Below are 21,785 nucleotides of genomic sequence, written 5' to 3' on the forward strand. Positions count from 1 at the left end.
ACCTCCCCTGTAGTTCGCTGAATTGCTCCATCATACTTTCGGTCCTCCAGCTTGGTTTATAAGGATCCTAGGGAAAGTGTTGTGTGTTCTTTTTCTCTCTCTCTCCCCCTCCCCCTTTCTCCTTAGTTTTACAGTGCAACAATACTTGGTTGAAATGAGGATAGGTAGACCAGTCCGAGGACATGCAAGTGCTTGACTTTCCCTAATCCCTTAGGTATGCCATTGCATCATTACACCATTTCAGCCTACCAGAATTGCATTCAATTGCAAAGGTAAACATTTATCGGATTTTTTATGACTTGGATGTAAATGCAATTGAAATCAGTGGGATTTACTGTTGAGTAAGGGAATCAGCAGATCTCTGTTTTATGAATTGGAGATGCACAGCTTTGCATTATCAAAGTAAAGGAAAATGGAGCCTTCACAAATGCAAACAGGTGGACATTCGTATTGGTGGGCTATGAGGAAAGAGTTTCAAGGGGGGAATTAAAAAAAATCCTTAAAAATCAAGGCATGAACTGATCTGATTCAAACTTGGCATGGCTAAAGCCCTCCTTAAGAGCTATCACTGTGCCAAGTTTGATCTCTTTATCTTTAAAAATTATGCAGCTGTAAGCATAATTTAGCATAAGCATTTTGGTTACCTTAGAGCAAAGGAGGGGACCTGACCACCTTCACAAAAGAAATTAGTTTAAATGATTGTTCATCTGCCCACCCTTTGAAATGAGCAAAACAAACTTTTGCTCCTCCCACCCCATGTAAACCTTTCCCAAGGGGCAGAAACAACCTCAGCCCATGGGCTCTCTCCTGCTTCCTAGTGTGTTGTTTTAGCGTCATTGCACAGTTTAAGGCTGCTATACTATTGTATTTGCACAGAAATAAAGAAACATTTTTTAAAAAATAAAAAATTAACTGCAGGGGGAAGGAGAATGTGGGGGCGGGGCGCGGGCGGGGGGGGGGGAGATTTTGCCGGCATAGTAGCGCTTCCAGGTGAAAAGGTACATGAGCTGAAGTAGTGCCAGACATGACAGTGACCAGTGCTTGACTCACTAAGGAAACTGAGGGGGAAATGGTGGATGACAACCGGATAAAAAAGTAGCTCTGGCTGCCCAGGAGGCAGTGGGCTCTCTGGCGTTGGTAGGAAGAACAGTAAACAATTTCGACCCCTATCCCCATTTCAGTGCCCCCCCTCTCTCTCACACACACACACCACCCTGCTGTCTCAGCAATGCCCCTTCCAGAAAGATCCAAAATCTTAAGTACTGCTATCTTAACAGAGTGTTGTGATCTTTCTTTCTTTCTTTCTTTCTGGATCCACTTTTACAAGAGCTGGTCATTTTCAAATAGAGTCTCTCTCTCTCTCCCCCACCCCCATACAATTACGGGCTGCTGCTGTCCTTGAACCTGCGCTGGGGCTCCTGTGCTTTAGCCCTTGCTCAGGAGGTGCCTTAAGGTGAGAAGGGGGTGGGGAGCAGCAGCCCCGAGACTGAGGAGGCACCGCCTGTATATATTTCCCCCAGTCGTGAGGAGGAGAGACATGAATGAAGAGGAGAGGGGCATTTGGGGCTTTTCCTGTGTTCCTTTGCACCAGCAACGAGTAGTATAGCTTAAAGTAATGCAATCCTCCTATCCGAGAAAGCTCCTGTTTGCTTGTTCAAGGAACCAAGGAGAGAGAGAGAGAGAGAGAGAGAGTGTGTGTGTATATATATGTATGTATGTATGTATGTATGTATGTATAAGCCCCACTGAGCTCTTTAAAACAGAGAGGGAAGGCGGGCAGGGGGGAAGAGAAGAAAAATAGTGAAATTCAACTGAAAAAAGTGGAAGGAAGAAGGAACAAGCAAGGAGAGAGGCTGAGTTGCTCCCTGCAGCTACCGGATTTCCGAGCGTGGGCAGGGTGGGAACGTTTCTCTGCCCTGATGGTCAACATGCCCTTTCCTCGCTAACATCCTCGGCCCAGGAGGGGGCCATGAACTAACATGCGCCTGATCTGCCTTCTGCGTGGCCTGAGCTACCCCCAAACTGACCAAGGAGCTGGGCAAGGGGCACGTCTTGAGCAGGAAGTTCATCTGGGGCCCTGCCATCCTCTCATCAGCGAGGCACACCCCAACAAAAAGCAGGATGGACTGATAAAGCATGAAAAGAGCAATAAATCGGAGGGAGGAGCAGCTTTATTACGCGTGGAGGGGGAAAAACAGACTTTCCCTGCTGCAAAATGAAACAAAAAATGGAGGGGAAGAGGCGAAATGAGTCCAGGACAGGGATGACATCAAAACTGCATACCAGGCATGGCGTGTGTGCGATAAATTGTTGGTGTGATGGAGCTCTATAAGGGAAGTATGGCCGCTGCTCCTGTGTTTCCCTGATGCTTTATCCATTCCATGGGCCCTGGGCAGGAGGGCAAGGGTGATGCTGCTTAAAGTTGTACTGCAACGATGGAGAGGATTACAGGTGTAGCACAAGAATTCACAGCAGCCATTCTGAAACACTGTTAAAAAAACCCATAACGCCTTTTATGCCGCAAAAGCTATTTTTTTCTTACTATGCCCTTATAAACACCCCCCCCTTTACACATAGTAAAATTGCAAGACCTAAGAGAAACATTCCTGTATCCAGAACTTAAATCCAGTCATGTTGGCATTCTTCACTTTCGGCAGGGTGCAGGCGGGGGGACCCGTCAGTGGTGGGCAGGCTGGCAGCAGGGCAGAGGCTGGAGTAGAGGCTTACATTCGCTTTGCCACCCTCCTGGGTTGGCTCCAGTTCACTGCCTGCGTCATTCAACTTGCCTTGTGTTGTTCTGTTTCTAGAAAGTGGCTGGTGTCCTGTTTTTAGTAAATGACAATTAGGAGCGTTATTGGGATTTGATGTAACATTTTATAGAAATATCCAAGATGTTTCCTCAATACCATTGTGAAGGGTTGAGGCCTACACAGGCCTGGTCTTGACTTAAGCCTGAAGGCCTGGGAATCTTCTCATGGGAGGGTGCATCAATAAGTTTCATTTCCCCAGTTTTACATCACCAGATTGTAAGTTTCAGTTTCTGTGTTAGTGTATATAAAGGGGTGGAGTTAACGACCCTGGAGAGAGTAGAAAGTACAGAGAGCCGGAGAGCGAGTCTGAAACAAGGAAAAGCTCTGAAGGAGAACAGCCACAGGTGGAGGCTGGAGGGAACCCTAAGCCAAAACTACAGGTGAAAGTACAGCTAGGCTAGAGAAAACTGTTTTTTTACATCTTTTATTTTCCTTGTAAATGCCTTTTGAAATGTAACAGCTCTGTTTGTGTAAAGCCTTTAAGTTTATGTGATTGTGCCTTATCTTATTTAACATAGTAAATAGTTGTTAAAACCTTGTTGTCTGGAGTGTCAATCACACCATGTCTAAGGCCTGAACCCCACGTTACTGAGAGGGGAAGGTAAAAGGTGGAAGGAAGGGCTCTTAAAGAGGCAAAATATCTTTAAGGAGCTGTTCAAGGGGTCCAGGTAAAGGTGGACAACCATACTTTTGCCGGTCGTCGTTTTCTTACATTCATGCTTTTTAGCCCGTTGCCTAGTTTGTCTCACTTTGTTTCTTGGTCAGCTACCTTATCTACTCACTGCTCCTGTTTTGCATCCCTGTAAGGCTCATACAGCCCCTCTCTTTGACCATGGGTAGATGGACGGTAGCATTTTTTTAACCTTCTAGAATAGAACTATGCAGAGTTTTCTAAACTTGTTTGCCACCTTTACCAAGGCAAGCGGGGAGCCAGGGTCTGGCAAATGAGACCCAGGCTTCTAACAAACCTGGAGCTAAAGAAGATGGCAAGTGGGGCCCTGGCCTCGTCGAGGACCCGCCGTAACCTTTTTGCATCACACTTTGAGGACAAAATAATTTCCCTCCACAGTGAGCTTGATGTTGTTAGTGCAGCTGCAGTTGAAGTGTCTGATTCCACCATCTGCCCGATTTTGTCAGATCAGTTCCAGTTATTGCGGACTGTTGATGTGGACAAGGTGCTTGCAGCAGTGCAACCAACCACTTACCCTCTCTGTCCCTCCTGGCTTATAAAACCAAGCTGAGGGGGTTTGACAGGGTGGGTCAGGGTGGATAAAAATCAATGTTTTTTAAAAAAAATAATCAAAGAAATCAGATTTTTTAAATTTAAATTGGATTTTTCTTTGAGGAAAAATCTATCTACAGATAGTTTTCTATTTAAGATACATTATAGTCCAAAGGTTATTCATCATGAAATAAGGATTAGTTTTCAGTTATGTAGCATGAGGCTGTTTAAATTTTTTGGTAAATGAATTCCATTAATCCATTCACGATGTCATGCTCTTCCAGAGGTTTCTGTAGGATTATTTTTCTGTACTGTAAAGTACAGCAGAAAAGTGGTCCAAATATTAATGATTAACCTATTAAACTGGAGATTACCTTGCAATAATTTCATAATTATCTGATGTGTTTCTAATAGTATAACCAAATCAGTATTTTTTTGATATAACTGTAAAACTAATCTGAAAAGTTGCTATTCTAAAAATGAAATCTTCATCTGGTTGTAAATATTAAGATTATACCAGCAAGAATGAGTCTTTGGTAACTCTGAGTTGTGTAAAATATAACGAGAAAGAGTGCACTTTTTGGGGGGAAGGGAAGTCACATGATTAAATTGAGTCTTTCTGAGTAGTGATTTAAATCATGATTTAAATCAAATCCACCCTGGTCTAGGGGGTGATAAATGCTTCCCTTGGGGAAGGGGTGGTCCCTGCTGTCCTTAAGGAGGCAGTAGTGCGACCACTCCTGAAGAAGCCCACCCTGGACCCCATGGTACTAGACAACTACCACCCAATCGCAAACACATGAGAGGATTGTGGCAGAGCAACTGCAGGCACACTTGGAGGATACTGATTATCTAGACCCATTCCAGTCTGGGTTACGGGACTGAATCAGCCTTGGTTGACCTGATGGATGACCTTTATCGAGAAAGGGACAGGGGGAGTGCAACCCAGTTAATCCTGCTCAATCTCTCATCAGCTTTTAATACCATTGACCACTGTATCCTCCTGGATCGACTCTGTGGGATGGGCATTGGAGGCACTGTGCTACAGTGGTTCTGGTCCTGCCTATGGGGTCGTTTTCAGAGAGTAGCATTGGGTACTCCTTGGCCCCTTGACAATTGAGCTATGGGGTGCCGCAAGCTGTTATTTAACATCTATATGAAGCTGTTGGGAGCAGTTATTAGGGTATTTGGAGCTAGATGCCATCAATATGCTGATGACGCGCAGCTCCATCTCTCTGTGACAACTGAATCAGGTGAGGCTGTGCAGGTCCTGGACTGGTGCCTATACTCAGTAATGGTCAGTCAATGAACTGAAACTGAATCCTGGCAAGACGGAAGCCCTGTGGGTGAGTGGTTCCCGAGTCCGGGAGATCGGCTCATTGCCTGTTCTGGATGGGGCTGCACTCCCTCTGAAAGACCAGGTTCGTAGTTTGGGGGTACACCTAGATCCATCTCTGTCGCTGGAGGCTCAATTGGCCATGGCAGCTCGGAGTGCCACGGTGGTACAGGCATTGATTGGTTACCTCAAGGTTGGATTACTGCAATGCACTCTATGTGGAGCGGCCCTTAAAGCTGCTCCGGGAGCTGCAGCAAGCGCAGAACGCTGCGGCTCGGCTGTTCATAGAATCATAGAATAGTAGAGTTGGAAGGGGCCTATAAGGCCATTGAGTCCAAACCCCTGTTGTCTGGAGCTTCCCCTTTCCAGCATGTAATGTCTGTATAGGGAACTGCACTGGCTGCCTATTTGCTCCTAGGCCAGATTTAAGGTTCTTTTACTCATGTACAAAGCCTTAAATAACTTGGGGCCAGGATACCTGAGAGAGTGCCTTCTCCCCTAGCAGCCTGCCCGGTCACTGAGGTCATCTGAGGGCATGCTCCTGGTGGTTCCACGTCCCATCCTCCAATTGGAGTCCACCAGGGGAAGAGCCTTCAGCATGAGTTTGTCTCTGCACCCAATGGCTACTCTTGGGTACAGAGGCAGAGCAAGCCAATACATCTCCACCTTCTCCTTCCAGCTTCATGATGGCGCTGGGTGGCAGAAGTGCGAGAACTTGTTGCCTGCCTGACGGGCACTCCAATCTCAGACAAGCCCCTGCTCCTGCATGAGCTCCAGCTCTGAACTATTGGAGAGCAGGGCATTATTTTCTACTACTCCCTCTGGTCCCCTCCTGCTCTAAGAACAGAAGATTTCCCCCTGATCTTATGCTGCATTTCAGAGACACAGCACATGGCCTCTGCTCCTTGCAAGTGATGGTGGTGGTGTGCTCTGATGATAACAAAATTTTGGTTCTCCGGAAAGGCAGCCCAAATTTGTGAACCCTTGGGAGTATGGGATTGTATCCAGTGGTGATTTTGCCTTAACTGGAAACTGCTTCCACTCGTGCAAGTCCAGGCACATTTTTTTTCTCTAACCCTCCATCCCACTTAAGCCCACTCTCTCCTCCAATAAAGGTGCTCTTGAGAGTTGGACATCCCTCTGGAATATCGGATATTGCACAGAAGGATGCAGGAGGTAGGGATGCCCCAACTTGGGTGTCCCAACTTGTGGAAGGAACTTCCAGTAAGGCAGAGCCACAACTGGATGCAACTCCAGAAGTATAAATACATAATTATAGTTCCAGCCCATGGCATTCTATGTTTAATAGTTTTAAGTTAGCTGTTCAAGAGAAATATGTCATTACAAATAACCGCATTGATACATCATTATAAAAATTGCTACAAATAACCACTTTAAGTTGATTTTATACAGAAAAGCAGGGTATAAATGTCTAAATAAATAAATAAAATATACAGACAGAACATGTCAAACATTTGAATTATACCCAAGACCTGACTTGGCTCAACCAATAAAAAAAAACTTGAATCATGTAGTACCCAGAAGTACTAAAATAGGACTTGTATATCTTTGCAGGCTGGTCTTCAGGCTACAGAGCTGCCCAACTTAACATCGCTGCTTGAATGTGCTTTCAAAGTTGGACTTGAAAGCAGCCCACAGTTGCTGAGTAGCCTGGAGGATTTGCCCCCAAAAGAACAGAACAGGTAATGTGCAGACTATGAATGAATCCCTCATTCTTTCAAATTCTCTGGCACTGCATGTTAGTTTTAAAGTAGCACTTTAAAAAATAAGTAGCACCTAGATATTTAAACATATTATCATATATCCATCCGATTACAGCTGCAACATTGAGAAACATACCTAAGCTGTGCAAATCCCATGAGAAATGATGGGTAGATGTTATTATCTGAAATTGGCTTAATTTTTGTGACCCACCCAGGGAGCTTCGGCTGTTGGGCAGTATAGAAATGTAATAAATAAATAAATTAAAGCCCCATCCTGCTCCCTATTGGAAAGCATGTATGTAATGCTCTGAAATCTAGAGTGAGGAGTGAACACATGCTTCAAGATTTCCTACTCTAGTGTGGATTGCAGTAACCAGTGTGTGTGTGCAAAAAGTTGAAAATATTCTCAGTTCTGCCACATATTCAGGAAGTGGGCCACACGTTTTGGCTGGCCTTCATAACTATCCCAAAATTAATTATCATTAGGATCCTCACACTGCACCTCCAAAACACAGGACAGGACCTAAGGTAGACACCGGGGAGAATCATCTTTAGGATCTCACTATGCTTCCAAGGTACTTCAAGAACCTTGGAAATACAGTGTCAAAATAAGACCCTGTCTTCCTCTCCATTTTGGAGCTGGGCAGCAAGCGGGGCTCGTCGCTGTAGGTTCAGTGCATGTTTGAGGCACCCTTTCTGCTTGTGCTGCACAATTGCTGTGTCAGTTCTGTCCGTCTGTGGCTCTCAAGTTTGGGAAGAAGGCCGGGGCTCGTGATGCTCCCCAGTTGACAGTGGGATTCTCGCCTTCTTGCCCTAGAAGGCAAGTAGAATTGTGAATCCCTGTATCCAGGACGCTTTTCAACATAAGCAGACATGGATTCACAGTATGGATATTTGCAGTGCTCCTAGTTTGATCCATGTTCTATAGTCTTGGTTCTATGCAGTGATAGATACCAGTGAAAGAGTGTTTTGCATGCAAACTAATAAAAGCTGAACCTAAGCAAGGCTGAAGTCATAATGATTGGCAGGTTCTGTAATTCAGGGTGTGGAGGTGTTAGAGAATACCTGCTAGCGTAGTTTTTACCATGTTTACCATGTTTTCTGGCTGGGCGGAAAACATTTTGTACATTCCCCTCTTGAAATGTGTAAAGAAGACTTGCATGCAACATTTTAAATCCTTGGAAACGTGGGGCCAATTTTTCTTGGTCATTCAAGTCTTCGCTTGTACATGTACCTCCCCGTCACACTTGGTCATAGGTATTAAAAGTTCAAGGCTAGTTGATAAGTTCTGTTCACATGGCGTGCAGTCCTTGCCCTGTTTGGACATGAACATATGCTCTAAAATTTCCTATTCTTGTGTAGGATGCAGTCACCAGGTTGTGTGTGTATATCCAAGCCTGGTAACAAATTTCCAGGGCAAGAAGGCTATTCCCCTATAGCCACGACAAGCTGGCAAGGTAACAGCAGCAATAACAGAGCTGAGGAGAGAACTTATTACATCACTGTTACATCACAGCATCTCCAACAGCTGCCTCTGAAAGTTAATAACAGGGAGGAAATTAATTAATGGTTCTCTCCTCTAAAAAGTTCCAAGAGCCAGGACCAGCTGACATCATCTGCCCACTGACTCAAGGAACTTTATGTTAAAGCAAGTGAACAGAAGATAAAGTGCAGTGAAAACTTTAGAGCACAAGACCAGTCTGGAGTGTTGAAGGATTAGACAACACGGAATTTGGATCCATGGTTTGTTGTTGGGCTAAAACCCGGTATTGCTTAATCCTCAAGATCCCAGAGTGCCATGTTCAGAGGGCAGAACTCACAACGCAGAGGCACTGGGCTTGTTTTGGGAAGCGCAGTGCAAAGCAGTGGCGGCAAGGCAGCAGGAGGATTTTCAAAGGTGAAGGTTAGAGATAGGTTAGTTTTGAATCTGTTGATGCATTTTAAGTTTTTGTTACCCTCTTTAAGCAAAGAGATGTTAATGTTTAAAATCATTTTCTAAGGTGACTTTGCAAAGCTGACTTTGATAATGGCGAAGATGGTAAGAAGACAGTGTGCATTTTGCCCAGAGGATGAAGAGTGTGCCATTATGTATGTTGCTGAAGAACAGAATCTTGCAGTTCATCAAGATTGTTTGGTGAGGTTTGCAACGGCATTCTAACAGTGCACAATAATTGACTGAATAATGAAAACACTCTTTCAAGGCAATTTGTAGCAATCACATCTACCTGTTGTATACCAATGCATTCTCTATAGTTTCTTGGGCAGAAATTTGAGTACTACCTTTGGGAGAAGTAACAAAATAAATATAGTTGGAAGACCAGAACTAATGAGATCCTTGCCACTTAGTCATTTTCACTGCGTTGAAATACTACAGAGATTGTTTAGTGGCAGTTTCTGTCACAGATGCACAAAGGGCAGGGGTGTTGTACCTCAAATTTGGCCCACCTGGGGTCCCAATCCAGCTCTCCAATTTCCCCCAATAAGAGCTTTAAACAAAAGCTTTGCTGGCATTTTTGGCCTCACTTCCTTTGCCTTTGCTTCTTTTGCCCCAGCTGCCACCCTTGGAACGTGGCCACCGAGAGCTTTCTCCAACATTGAGTTGAATTCCAACGTTCCTCCCGTTGCTCTCCTTGCCTTCTCCCTTTCTCTCTACCCCCTCTTTGTTTGCTTGTTGCCCACTAGCTCTTGAACAGTGCTAGTATTGTACGGCACTGTTAGGTTGCAGACACCTTTTGGCCTCTTATCTTTGAACAGTGACAGGAATCAAATCCTTGTTGTTCCCCGAAGAGGCCGCTAGAGACTGTGGAACAGATGTTGGAGACGGAGGGGAGGATGGGAATCAAAAGAGTGCAGACACTACAAAATGGTCCTTGGTTAGCAGTGTCCAGTGGGGTGGCAAAAAGAGCATCTGCTCTGAGTGCTTATAGTGGCATCTGCTCTTGGTGGGTCTCCCCTATCCCACGGTCTCTAGTGCTTCTCGACAGCCAGCTGAAGTCCCCATCATCGCAATGAATACCAGTTGTGTCAGAACCACCTTTGGATATATTATCCTTTGACTGTGTCTGGACGAATTGGTAATCAAGAATGCCTAAGTGATTATAACCAAAAGTTGGGAGATCGGAGGGTATCCTGTACCCACAGTATTTTTCTAACTATTTGTCACTAGCCAGGAAGTGAGGTCAGTTGTTTCCCCCTTACTCTGAAGCCAGATACTGTAATTATAGCTGCTTATGGTCTATTTCTTTTTCTTTCCTTCGCTGAAGCTATTCATTTGCCCCTGTGGACCACTATTTTCACCAGTACCTGGTCACATTACACCAGTTTTAAAATCTCTTCACTGGCTCCCAATTAGTTTCCGGGCGAAGTACAAAGTGTTGGTAATAAAGCCCTACATGGCTTTAAAGCCCTACATGGTTTGAGTCCAGGCTACCTTTAAAGCCCTACATAGTTTGAGTCCAGGCTACCTGCGGGATCACCTTCTCCCGTACAATCTGCCCCACACACTCAGGTCCTCTGGGAAGAATCTACTTCAGTCAACCAAAACTAGGCTGACAGGTATTACCCAGATGACCTTCTCTTCTGCTGCTCTCACTGTGGAATGGCCTGCTGGAGGAGACAGCAGGCCATTGACAGTCTTGACAGTCTTTTAGAATTTAAAAAAGCAATAAAGACTGATTTATTCCGGCAGGTCTATCCAGTGAAATTTTAGAATGTTTTTAGGATGTTTTAAGGATGTTTTAATTGTATATGCTATGTTTTTAATCAGTTTTTAATGTGTTTTATATTCACTGTTGTTCCCCGCCTTGATCTAAGTGGAGAGGTGGGTAAGAAAATAATAATAATAATAATAATAATAATAATAATAATTATATTCCCCACCTTGACATATCCTTACACTCTTTAACTAGCAAATGTTAACTTGCCCCGTAATAGGAATATTATTTGTTGAAGCACAAAAAGATCCTGGAGGGCTTCATATCTTTCCCCTTGAAAGGCGGAAAGCTCTGCTCCTGAGTGAGATGCGGGATGCTGAGGCAAGGCCAGAGCCAGGCGAAGGAGTGCCTACTTGCAGAAAAAGTCAAGAGTAAAGATCTCCTCATTTACAAAGGCCTTCTTCATGAGGAGAATTTTTGTCAGAGGGCCTGTAATGATCAGTAGAGCCTGAGTGGAGCTCTGGCTATATAAGCTGTCAAACAGAACTTATTGACTGCTGGAAAAACACGTTGTCTCAGCTTCCACTGCCTTGAAACCTTACTTCTCTAACCTTCTCTGTGACTGAACCTTCATCCTTTGGACTCTGGTTCTTGGACTGTGTTTTGTATCTGACTGCTTGGATTCCGGTTTTGCTTGGTAACACTGTGCCTTTGATCATTCCCTGTGTATTGACTTGCTTTTGTATTTACCCCTTGATTGCCAATGCTGAGACTGACTCAGCCAAAGCAGGGCATTATGGCTGTGAAGGTGGATGTGTAGTAACAGCTTCCTTTTCCTGTTGTGGTCTCTTAGGATTCTGTACTTAGCCCTCTGCTATTACCTCTCTATACACTGTCCTGGGTGACCTCATCAAATCCCATGGCCTTCAGTGTTCTCCTAAAGATAACCGTTTCATACCTTTCTATCCCAGAACTTTCTAGGATTATAGGAAATAGGAATCTATCAAACCATTGGTCCATCTAGTCCAGTACTGTTTACACTGACTGGTAGTGACTCCCAGAGATTTTAAGCAAGTGCTTTTCCTGTGCTACCTGGAGGTGCTGGGGATCAAACCTGGGATCTTCTGCATGTCATGCAGGTGCTCTATGACACAGAGCTCCTCCATTCACTCACACATATTTAAGTATTTCTCTGATACTTCTGCTTAGGTGCTTCATTGTCATTTCTAGCTCAAACATTTCATCGTCCTTATTATTATTATTATTATTATTATTATTATTATTTATATAGCACCATCAATGTACATGGTGCTGTACAGAGTGAAACAGTAAATAGCGAGACCCTGCCGCATAGGCTTAAGTAGAGCTGTATATCATCAGAGTAGTGGCTCCAAATGACCTCTCTCGGGATTTTAATGTTGATATTAAATAGCATGGGTGACGAGATGGAACCCTGAGGGTTCCCATAGCATAAATATTTCGGTAGTCAAGGTGAGAAATGGTTTAGCCAGAGATTTGCCAAGTGGACAGAGAGGAAGGGCCATATTTTTGTAAATTGTAAAGCAGGGTTAGGGAGCCCTTTTCAGCCCAAAGGCCATATTCCAATGTGGGAAAGGTCATGGGGCTACATTCCAGCAGTGGGTGGGGCCAGTGACGCCAACTCCAGACAATCTCGTAATAGTTTTCTTTTATCCTCACAGACATATTTCTCAACACTCTTTGTTTCCATATCCCTTTCCAACTCTGTTGCCCTATTTGTTCCTTCAAGTCAGTTTCCCATACCGTCTTGCCTACACTTTCTGTCTCTCCCTTTTCCACTAATATACTATATATTTCACTCATTAGACCTTTTATTAATTTGTTTTCTCTTTTCTCATTTTATTTTTTTAAAATCAGCTCCTCAGACTTCGTAATTCCTCTACACTCTCCATTATCATTTAACCATTTCTTTGTCCACTGTTCTAATTGGATATAATTTAACCATGTTATGTTTCCCTCTTTTAATCTCTCCTTTATTTCTTCCCTAGTTCTCATCCTTTCTAACCAATCTTTTAACTTCATTACCTTTCTTTCTTTTAAGCTTTTTCCCAACTCATTTTTTAAATTTCCTGGAAAGTTACTCATCATTATCACTGGTGATATTGGGGAAATACTCGGAAGTAAGTCCTTTTTATATAATCGCCACATTTCCCAGTGATTTTTTAAAAGGGGGTTCTCTATTTCTTCCCCCCATTTCTTTGCATAATCTCTGAAAAATATATTTTCTAATTTCCATTCTACATCCTCTCCCTTTCTATCCTCCAACCAACTTAAATCTCCTAATCCTATCATACTTTCTACTACATGTCTCAACCTATTAACTACGTGATATAACTTTAAGTTTGGGAGCCCTAGCCCTCCTTTTTTTTGCATTACATACCAACTTTTTTTGTTTAATCTCACCTTTCTATCACCATTGCAAAAGTTATTTACTATACTTTGCCAACTTTTTAATTCTTTTTCTGATATTCTTATTGGCATTCTAAATAAAAAGTTTACTTTTGGTAAATACTTTTGTAAGCCGCCATGAGAGCCTTTTTTGGCTGAATGGCGGCATAAAAATCCTTAAATAAATAAATAAAAAAATAAAATAAAATCCTCATTTTTATAAGGGCTATTCTTCCAAACCATGATAAGTTCATAGAATCATAGAATCATAGAATAGCAGAGTTGGAAGGGGCCTACAAGGCCATCGAGTCCAACCCCCTGCTCAATGCAGGAATCCACCCTAAAGCATCCCTGACAGATGGTTGTCCAGCTGCCTCTTGAATGCCTCTAGTGTGGGAGAGCCCACAACCTCCCTAGGTAGCTGATTCCACCGTCGCACTGCTCTAACAGTCAGGAAGTTTTTCCTGATGTCCAGCCGGAATCTGGCTTCCTTTAACTTAAGTTTATCCTTTTATATTTTTCTAGTTTGCTCAACTTCGGTTGGTGGCCCAGCTACGCCCCTATCTGGACAGGGATAACCTAGCTTCAGTTGTCCATACTCTGGTAACTTCCAAATTAGATTACTGCAATGCCCTCTACATGGGGCTGCCTTTGAAGACGGTCCGGAAGCTGCAGCTTGTGCAAAATGCGGCGGCCAGATTGATAGCTGGAACAGGGAGGTTTGAGCATGTAACACCGATTCTGGCCCGCTTGCATTGGCTGCCTATATGTTTCCGAGCCCAATTCAAGGTGCTGGTCTTAACCTATAAAGCCCTACATGGCTTGGGACCACAATACCCGATGGAACGCCTCTCCCGACATGAACCTACCCGTACACTGCGCTCAACATCTAAGGTCCTCCTCCGAGTGCCTACTCCAAGGGAAGCTCGGAGGATGGCAACAAGGGAGAGGGCCTTTTCAGTGGTGGCCCCCCGACTGTGGAATGATCTCCCCGATGAGGCTCGCCTGGCGCCAACATTGTTATCTTTTCGGCACCAGGTCAAGACTTTTCTCTTCTCCCAGGCATTTTTAACAGCATTTTAACAGCGTTTAACAACGTTAAGTTTGTTTTTAATGGACCCCACAATTGTTGTTTTTAAATGGATACTGTTGTTTTTATACTGTTTTTATGTGTGTGTGTGTGTGTGTGTGTGTGTGTGTGTTTTTAAATTGTATACTTTTAATGTTTACTATTTTTAAATGTTGTAAACCGCCCAGAGAGCTTCGGCTGTGGGGCGGTATATAAATGTAATTAAATAAATAAATAAATAAATAAATAACTTCTTTTTTCAAACTATTTAAGTTTTCCTTTTCTAGATCTTCTAAATTCCTAGTAAGCTTAATTCCTAGATATTTTATTATTTCTTTAACTTTCATATTCTTCTCTTTGCTCTCCCATTCTCTCTCCTCTTTTTTACTATAGTTAAACAACATCATCTCTGACTTTGACCAATTTATTTTTAGTCCCTTCACTTCCTCAAACTCCCTCAGATGATGTTTTATTCTATCCATTTTCTTTAATGGGTTCTTAAGTGTTAATACTGTATCATCTGCAAACATATTTATTTTTATTTCCTCATTCCATCCTACTCCCTCAATAACATCGTCCTCTCTTATCATGTTCGCTAATATTTCTATAACCAAAACAAATAAAACCAGTGAAAGTGGGCAACCTTGTCTTGTTCCTCGGGCCAGTTGTATTTTTTCCGTGACTCCATCATTTACAACTATTGAAGCTAAATTTCGTGAATATAGTTGTTCTATTAAACCTTTCCCCAAATCCCATCTTTTCTATTATCATCTTTAATGCTGGCCAACTCACACAATCAAAAGCTTTGAATATATCTAAAGCTATTATTCCTGCTCTCAACTTTCTCTTTTTTATCTCCTGTATTATATTTAGAACTCTTCCCACCAAATTATGCATTTGTCTTCCCGCTACAAAGCCACACTGATCCTTCCCAATATAATTACCTATAAATGTATTCATTCGCTTTGCCATTATAGCTGATAAAATTTTTGCATCTTGATTTATTAATGAGATAGGTCTGTATGAATCTGGGACTGTCAAGTCCTTATCCGGCTTTGGAATTAATATAATTATTGACTGTTCCCACGATGGTGGTATCTTATCTCCTTCTATTATTCCATTATACAATTTCATTTATTTCAACACTAATATTTTTTAAAATGTTTTATAATACTCCGATCCCAATCCATCTATACCGGGGGATTTCCCCCCTTTTAATTTATCTATGGCTTCTTCTATTTCTCTTTGAGTAATATATCCTTCCATTCAATCTTTATCCTCCCTCTTCAGACCTGTCTTTATATGTTTTTTCTATATAGCTTCCCCTTCTTGTCTTCAGTGTGACTCTTTCCTTATATAATTCCTGATAAAATTCTTGGAAAATCTTTATTTTTCCTTTCATCGTATTACAAGGCTTCCCCATTTTATCTTTAACTATCTCAATTGAGTTCTTTGTCTTTTTCATTTGTGTGGCCCTAGCCAACACCTTAGAATTCCTATTACTGTTCTCAAAACATTCATAAACCAAATTCTTCTGTACTTCTTCTAAATGTCTGTTTTCTAATTCCTTCTTTTTTGCTTGTAATTTTGTTAACATTTGTTTATTTCTACTTTGCAAATACTAGCTTTCTAGCTTTTTAACTTCATCCTCCAATTTTTTCTGTATCTCCTCTTGTTGTCTCCTTAATTTACAGGTTTCTCTGATACAAATCCCCCTAGCTACCGCCTTCATTGTATCCCACAGTACTGATGGGGGACATTCCCCATTATCATTAATTTCATTATTATTATTATTTATTTATATAGCACCATCAATGTACATGGTGCTGTACAGATTACACAGTAAATAGCAAGACCCTGCCGCATAGGCTTACAATCTAATAAAGTTGTAGTAAACAATAAGGAGGGAAAGAGAATGCAAACAGGCACAGGGAAGTGTAAACAGGCACCGGGTAGGGTGAAGCTGACAGTATAGGGTCAGAATAAACTCAATATTTAAAAGCTATAGGGAAAAGAAAAGTTTTTAGCTGAGTTTTAAAAGCTGTGATTGAGTTTGTAGTTCTCAAGTGTTCTGGAAGAGCTTTCCAGGCGTAAGGGGCAGCAGAAGAAAAAGGACGAAGCTGAGTAAGGGAAGTAGAGGCCCTTGGGCAGGCGAGAAGCATGGCATCAGAGGAGCGGAGAGCACGAGCGGGGCAATAGTGTGAGATGAGAGAGGAGAGATAGGCAGGAGCTATATCTCTTGTAGCTCTTTCTCCATCTTCTCCACTAGCTTTTCATATTTTAATATTCTAGTATTTAACTTCCATCTATTAGCTTCCCTGTTCACTTTAAAGTCCATGTTTACCAATGCGTGGTCAGTTACTTTAATTATCCCTAGTTGTGTGTTACATACCCTTATTGCGAACTCTTTTGAAACAAAAATATAGTCTATCCTTGAAAATATTCTGTAAACTGGTGAATAAAAAGTGTACCCAACCTCCCCCCCTTGTCATTCACCAAACATCTGTAAAATCCTTTTCCTTTATCATTTTATTTAAACTTGTAATATTAATCCTTCTTTCTCGGGAGGTGGGGTTTGACTTGTCTAAAATATTATCCATCACCATATTAAAATCTCCAGCCAATATTACATGCCCTTTTTTATTTCCTCCATTTCTCTAAATACTTCCCTATAGAAATCTCTTTGCCTCTCGTTAGGGGCATAAATATTAACTAAAGTGTAGTACTCCCCTGCCATTTCCCCCTGTATCATAACATATCTCCCTTTTCCATCCCTTTTACTCTTTAGTACACTAAATCCACATTTCTTCGAGATAATTATAGCTACTCCATTTTTTTTGAAGTTCCCAATGACTTCTCACACAACACTGACCACTTTAACCATAACTCATTTAATCCTTCTTTAGCCTTTTTGTAGAAAGATAAAATCAGTGCCATCTTTTTTTAACAACTGTTCTATTCTAGCCCTTTCACATTGAGTGTTGAGATACGTACTTTCTTATCCATAATATAATGGTTTTACTCTTTGTAGATCCCTTGTGCACACCCACATTAACAACACTATTAACTTAAACTAAACCAACTAACAATCAATTTTTTTATTCCCTCCCCTCCTCTTCTCCCCCAATTCCCCTCCCCCCTCTTCTACTCCCCCCTTTGCTTCTCTGTAGGTGAGCCACAGCGGTCATGGCTATTCAACCTTCAAAGGGGGGGAGAGATAGAACCCACAGTCCCGATGCAGTAAGCCCTCCCGCTCAGTATCCATTCTTCTTATCTCCTTCCCTTTCCCTCCCTCCAATTTTATTAAATATTTTTACTCCCTGCTTGGACCAGGACGTTCTTCCTCTTCTCCTTCCGGCTGGGTTGGTGTCTCATCTTCTATCCCTAATTGTCTCAACTTGTTCATTCCCTGTTCCAGCGATGTTATTCTATGTTGTCTTCTTCGCGCATAAATCTCAGGAACACCGGATATCCCCATGAACAAGCAATCCCCTCCCTCTTAAGCTTTGCTATTATTGGTCTGACACTTCTCCTCCATTTGATGGTTTGTGGGCACAGATCATTGTAGATTTGAACTGGCGTTTCTTGATACTTCAGTGTTGTTGTTTGCCTGATTTTCTTCATAAGCTGCTCCTTTTTGTAGTACTTGGCAAATCTAACCAGGATATCTCGAGGCATCACACTAGCTCTTCCTCCAGCTACCCAATATATTCTCTCCACATCTTGCGGTGCCAGATCCAAATCTGCAGCCAGCTTCTTAAATCATCCCAAAATACTGGTTCTCAAATTCTCACCCTGCATTTCAGGGAAATTTCTTAAACGCAGGTTTGGGCATCTGGATTGACCTTCCAAGCGAATCAGTCTCAATTCATGTTGATCAAAACTTATATTGAGTTGGTTCAGATGTTGTTGATTCGTATCCACCTGCTTCGTTAATTGTTGGACTTCTGACTTTGTTTGTTCCAAATCCTTCTTAAGCTCTAACATTGATTTATTAACTCCTTCCAGCACAGTTTTGATGACCTTATCCATGTTTTCCTCTATTTTCCGGAGTAGAACCTTATTGTTATTTTCTATCATGTCTGCCAGCTTAGTCAGCATGTCATCCTGTGCTGTTTTTAGTCCTGTGCCATTCATCTTGCCTAAACGATTACTTCCAGACTTCTCCGCCATTTCCCCTTCTTCGTTATCCTGTAAGTTCCAGCACTAAAGTTATTTTTAGTGCCTTCCATGCGCTTTTCCCTATCTTCAAAAAGGGCAAAAAGGAGGAACCTGGGAACTACAGACCAGTCAGTCTGACATCCATCCCTGGGAAAATTCTGGAGCAGATTATAAAGAAATCAATCTGTAAACACCTTGAAATCAATGCGGTGATCACTAGAAGCCAACATGGATTTGTCAAGAACAAGTCCTGGCAGACAAATTTGATAAGGTAACCTCCCTTGTGGACTGTGGGAATGCTGTGGACGTTATATATCTTGACTTCAGCAAAGCTTTTGACAAAGTACCACATGACATTCTGATCAACAAACTAGCTAAAAGTGGGCTAGTGTCATACCCTGTGTGGGTATGGAGTCAGGGGATGAGGAGTTGGAGGAACCTGAACCCTGTGCCGAAGAGTCCAGCCCAGGGGAAGTGGAACCTGTGCCAGCAGAGGTTCCTGCCAATCTATGGAAACCAGAGGAGGAAGAGCCAAGCACAAGTGTGCCAGCAGGGAGTGTTGCCAAGCCAGACAATCAGGAGGAAGAGCCAGTCTTACCTGCCCCGTCGTTCAGTCAGCAGGTGCCGCTCCCGCAGGCTTTATCTAAAACACTGAGCAATCAAGGAACAGCTGGGAGCAGTCGTGGCTAGCATAAATACGGGGCAGGGAGCAGGGGAGAGTTTGTCAGAGGTTAACTGATTATCCTGGCGAAAGCTCTGGTGTGACTTCTCAGCCTTGTTGCCTAGTATCCTGTTTTGACCCCGGACCTGTCTTTGACCACGTTGCCTGCTCAGCTTGTTTGACTTCGGACCATCCCTGGACTACGCTGCCTGATACATCCTTTGTGACCACGGACTTGTTCTGGACCACCCTGCCTTCTATAAGCCTTAACTATACGCTCTGTGACGTGGACTATTCTGTGTGCCTATCTGCCTGCATCAGGCTGCTTTCAAGAGACTGAATTCTGCCTGTGAGCTGTAATTAATTTGCTTGGTTGCTGCTATAAAGCTGTTCTTATCTCTGTCAGTGCTTTAATTGGTTGTTTTATTGTCGGCCGCTGGCAGCTTTCCCGGACAGCTAGATGGAACAACTATTAGGTGGATTCGCAGTTGGCTACAGAATTGGACTCAAAGAGTACTTATCAATGGAACCTTCTCAAACTGGGGAGAGGCAACGAGTGGGGTACTGCAGGGCTCAGTCCTGGGCCCAGTGCTCTTCAACATTTTTATTAATGATTTGGACGAGGAGGTGCAGGGAACACTTATCAAATTTGCAGACGACACAAAATTGTGTGGGATAGCTAAAACCCTGGAAGACAGAAATAAACTTCAAAGTGATCTTGATAGGCTGGAGTGCTGGGCTGAAAGAACAGAATGAAATTTAATAGGGATAAATGCCAAGTTCTACATTGAGGAAATAGAAACCAAAGGCACAGTTACAAGATGGGGGATACTTGGCTCAGCAATACTACAAACGAGAAGGATCTTGGAATTGTTGTAGATCACAAGCTGAATATGAGCCAACAGTGCGATACGGCTGCAAGAAAGGCAAATGCTATTTTGGGCTGCATTAATAGAAGTATAGCTTCCAAATCACGTGAGGTACTGGTTCCTCTCTATTCGGCCCTGGTTAGGCCTCATCTAGAGTATTGCGTCCAGTTCTGGGCTCCACAATTCAAGAAGGACGCAGACAAGCTGAAGCGTGTTCAGAGGAGGGCAGCCAGGATGATCAGGGGTCTGGAAACAAAGCCTTATGAAGAGAGACTGAAAGAACTGGGCATGTTTAGCCTGGAGAAGAGGAGATTGAGGGGAGACATGATAGCACTCTTCAAATACTTCAAAGGTTGTCACACAGAGGAGGGTCAGGATCTCTTCTCGATCCTCCCAGAGTGCAGGACACACAATAATGGACTCAAGTTAAAGGAAGCCAGATTCCAGCTGGACATCAGGAAAAACTTCCTGACTGTTAGAGCAGTATGACAATGGAATCAGTTGTCTGGTGAGGTTGTGGGCTCTCCCACACTAGAGGCCTTGAAGAGGCAGCTGGACAACCATCTGTCAGGGATGCTCTAGGGTAGATTCCTGCATTGAGCAGGGGGTTGGACTCGATGGCCTTATAGGCCCTTTCCAACTCTGCTATTCTATGATTCTATGATCCTATGATTCTCCGGCAAAACCGAAAGTAAGCTGCAGGCTTCTTCACGGCTGCTCTAAGAGGTATTTTTTACATTTTTCAGCTGCACGGAGGATTCATAATACTGTTAATGAAGTTTACTCACTTTATTGTGCCAATCATATGGAGATAAATACATTTCTAGGCTTCAGACATCCAGAGCAAGGAAGAACTTTATTGCATCTTGGACTGCTAGGCTCCGCCCCCTTCATTGTCATTTCAAGCTCAAACATTTCATTGTCCTTAAGTAGAGCTGTATATCATCAGAGTAGTGGTTCCAAATGACCTCTCTCGGGATTTTAATGTTGATATTAAATAGCATGGGTAACGAGATGGAACCCTGAGGGTTCCGATAACATAAATATTGTAGTAGTCAAGGTGAGAAATGGTTTAACCAGAGATTTGCCAAGTGGACAGAGAGGAAGGGCCATATTTTTCTAAATTGTAAAGTAGGGTTAGGGAGCCCTTTTCAGCCCAAAGGCCAAATTCCAATGTGGGAAAGGTCATGGGGCTACATTCCAGTAGTGGGTGGGGCCAGTGACGCCAACAGATGTGTCTTACGACCCATCTGGTAAAAGTGAAGTACAAGCTGAAGGCGCAGGATTGCAGCTTGAGATTGAACAAGGAATACCTAATTTCTTTGAATGAGTTCAAATCTCCAGGCTGTGATGAACTGCATCCTAGAGTAATGAAGGAGCTAGCAGAAGAACTCTCAGAACCACTGTTTATTATCCTCGCAAAATCATGGAGGACCGGTGAAGTGCTGGATGACTGGAGGAGGACTAACATTGTCCCTATCTTAAAAAAGGGGCAAAAAGAAGGAACCTGGCAATTACAGTCCAGGGCCGTAGCTAGACCTAAGGTTTATCCCAGGATTGTCCTGGGATCACACAGGGCATCCAGCGCTCAGGCAGGGACGAACCCAGGATGATCCTGGGATAAACTTTAGGTCTAGCTATGGCCCAGTTAGTCTGTCAGGTATGCTTTAATGTGGATTCCTGCATTGAGGAGGGGGTTGGATTCAATGGCCTTATAGGACCCTTCCAACTCTACTATTCTATAAGTCTGTTCAACTGTTTCATACTTCCCCCTCATGGCACTGCCCAAAACATATAAAGAGGAAAACTGAATTACTTCTAATTATTGTTCTTTAAGTAGTTGCCCTGCAGTT

At 42.9% G+C, this 21,785-nt stretch overlaps 1 protein-coding gene across 1 annotated transcript in view; it reads left to right on the forward strand.

Annotated features, from left to right (window-relative positions):
- The first annotated feature begins 3,082 nt into the window (after positions 1-3,082).
- Positions 3,083-21,785, forward strand: part of PHF11 (PHD finger protein 11) — a 57,574-nt gene continuing 38,871 nt past the window's right edge. Inside the window, exons 1-3 of the mRNA XM_063115897.1 lie at positions 3,083-3,190; positions 6,944-7,071; positions 9,093-9,226. Coding sequence (XP_062971967.1) covers positions 9,119-9,226 — 108 coding nt within the window. The 5' untranslated portion in view covers positions 3,083-3,190; positions 6,944-7,071; positions 9,093-9,118. The remainder of the gene's footprint in view (positions 3,191-6,943; positions 7,072-9,092; positions 9,227-21,785) is intronic.

Source organism: Elgaria multicarinata, chromosome 2, assembly GCF_023053635.1.
Source record: "Elgaria multicarinata webbii isolate HBS135686 ecotype San Diego chromosome 2, rElgMul1.1.pri, whole genome shotgun sequence".
Lineage (NCBI taxonomy): Eukaryota > Metazoa > Chordata > Lepidosauria > Squamata > Anguidae > Elgaria > Elgaria multicarinata.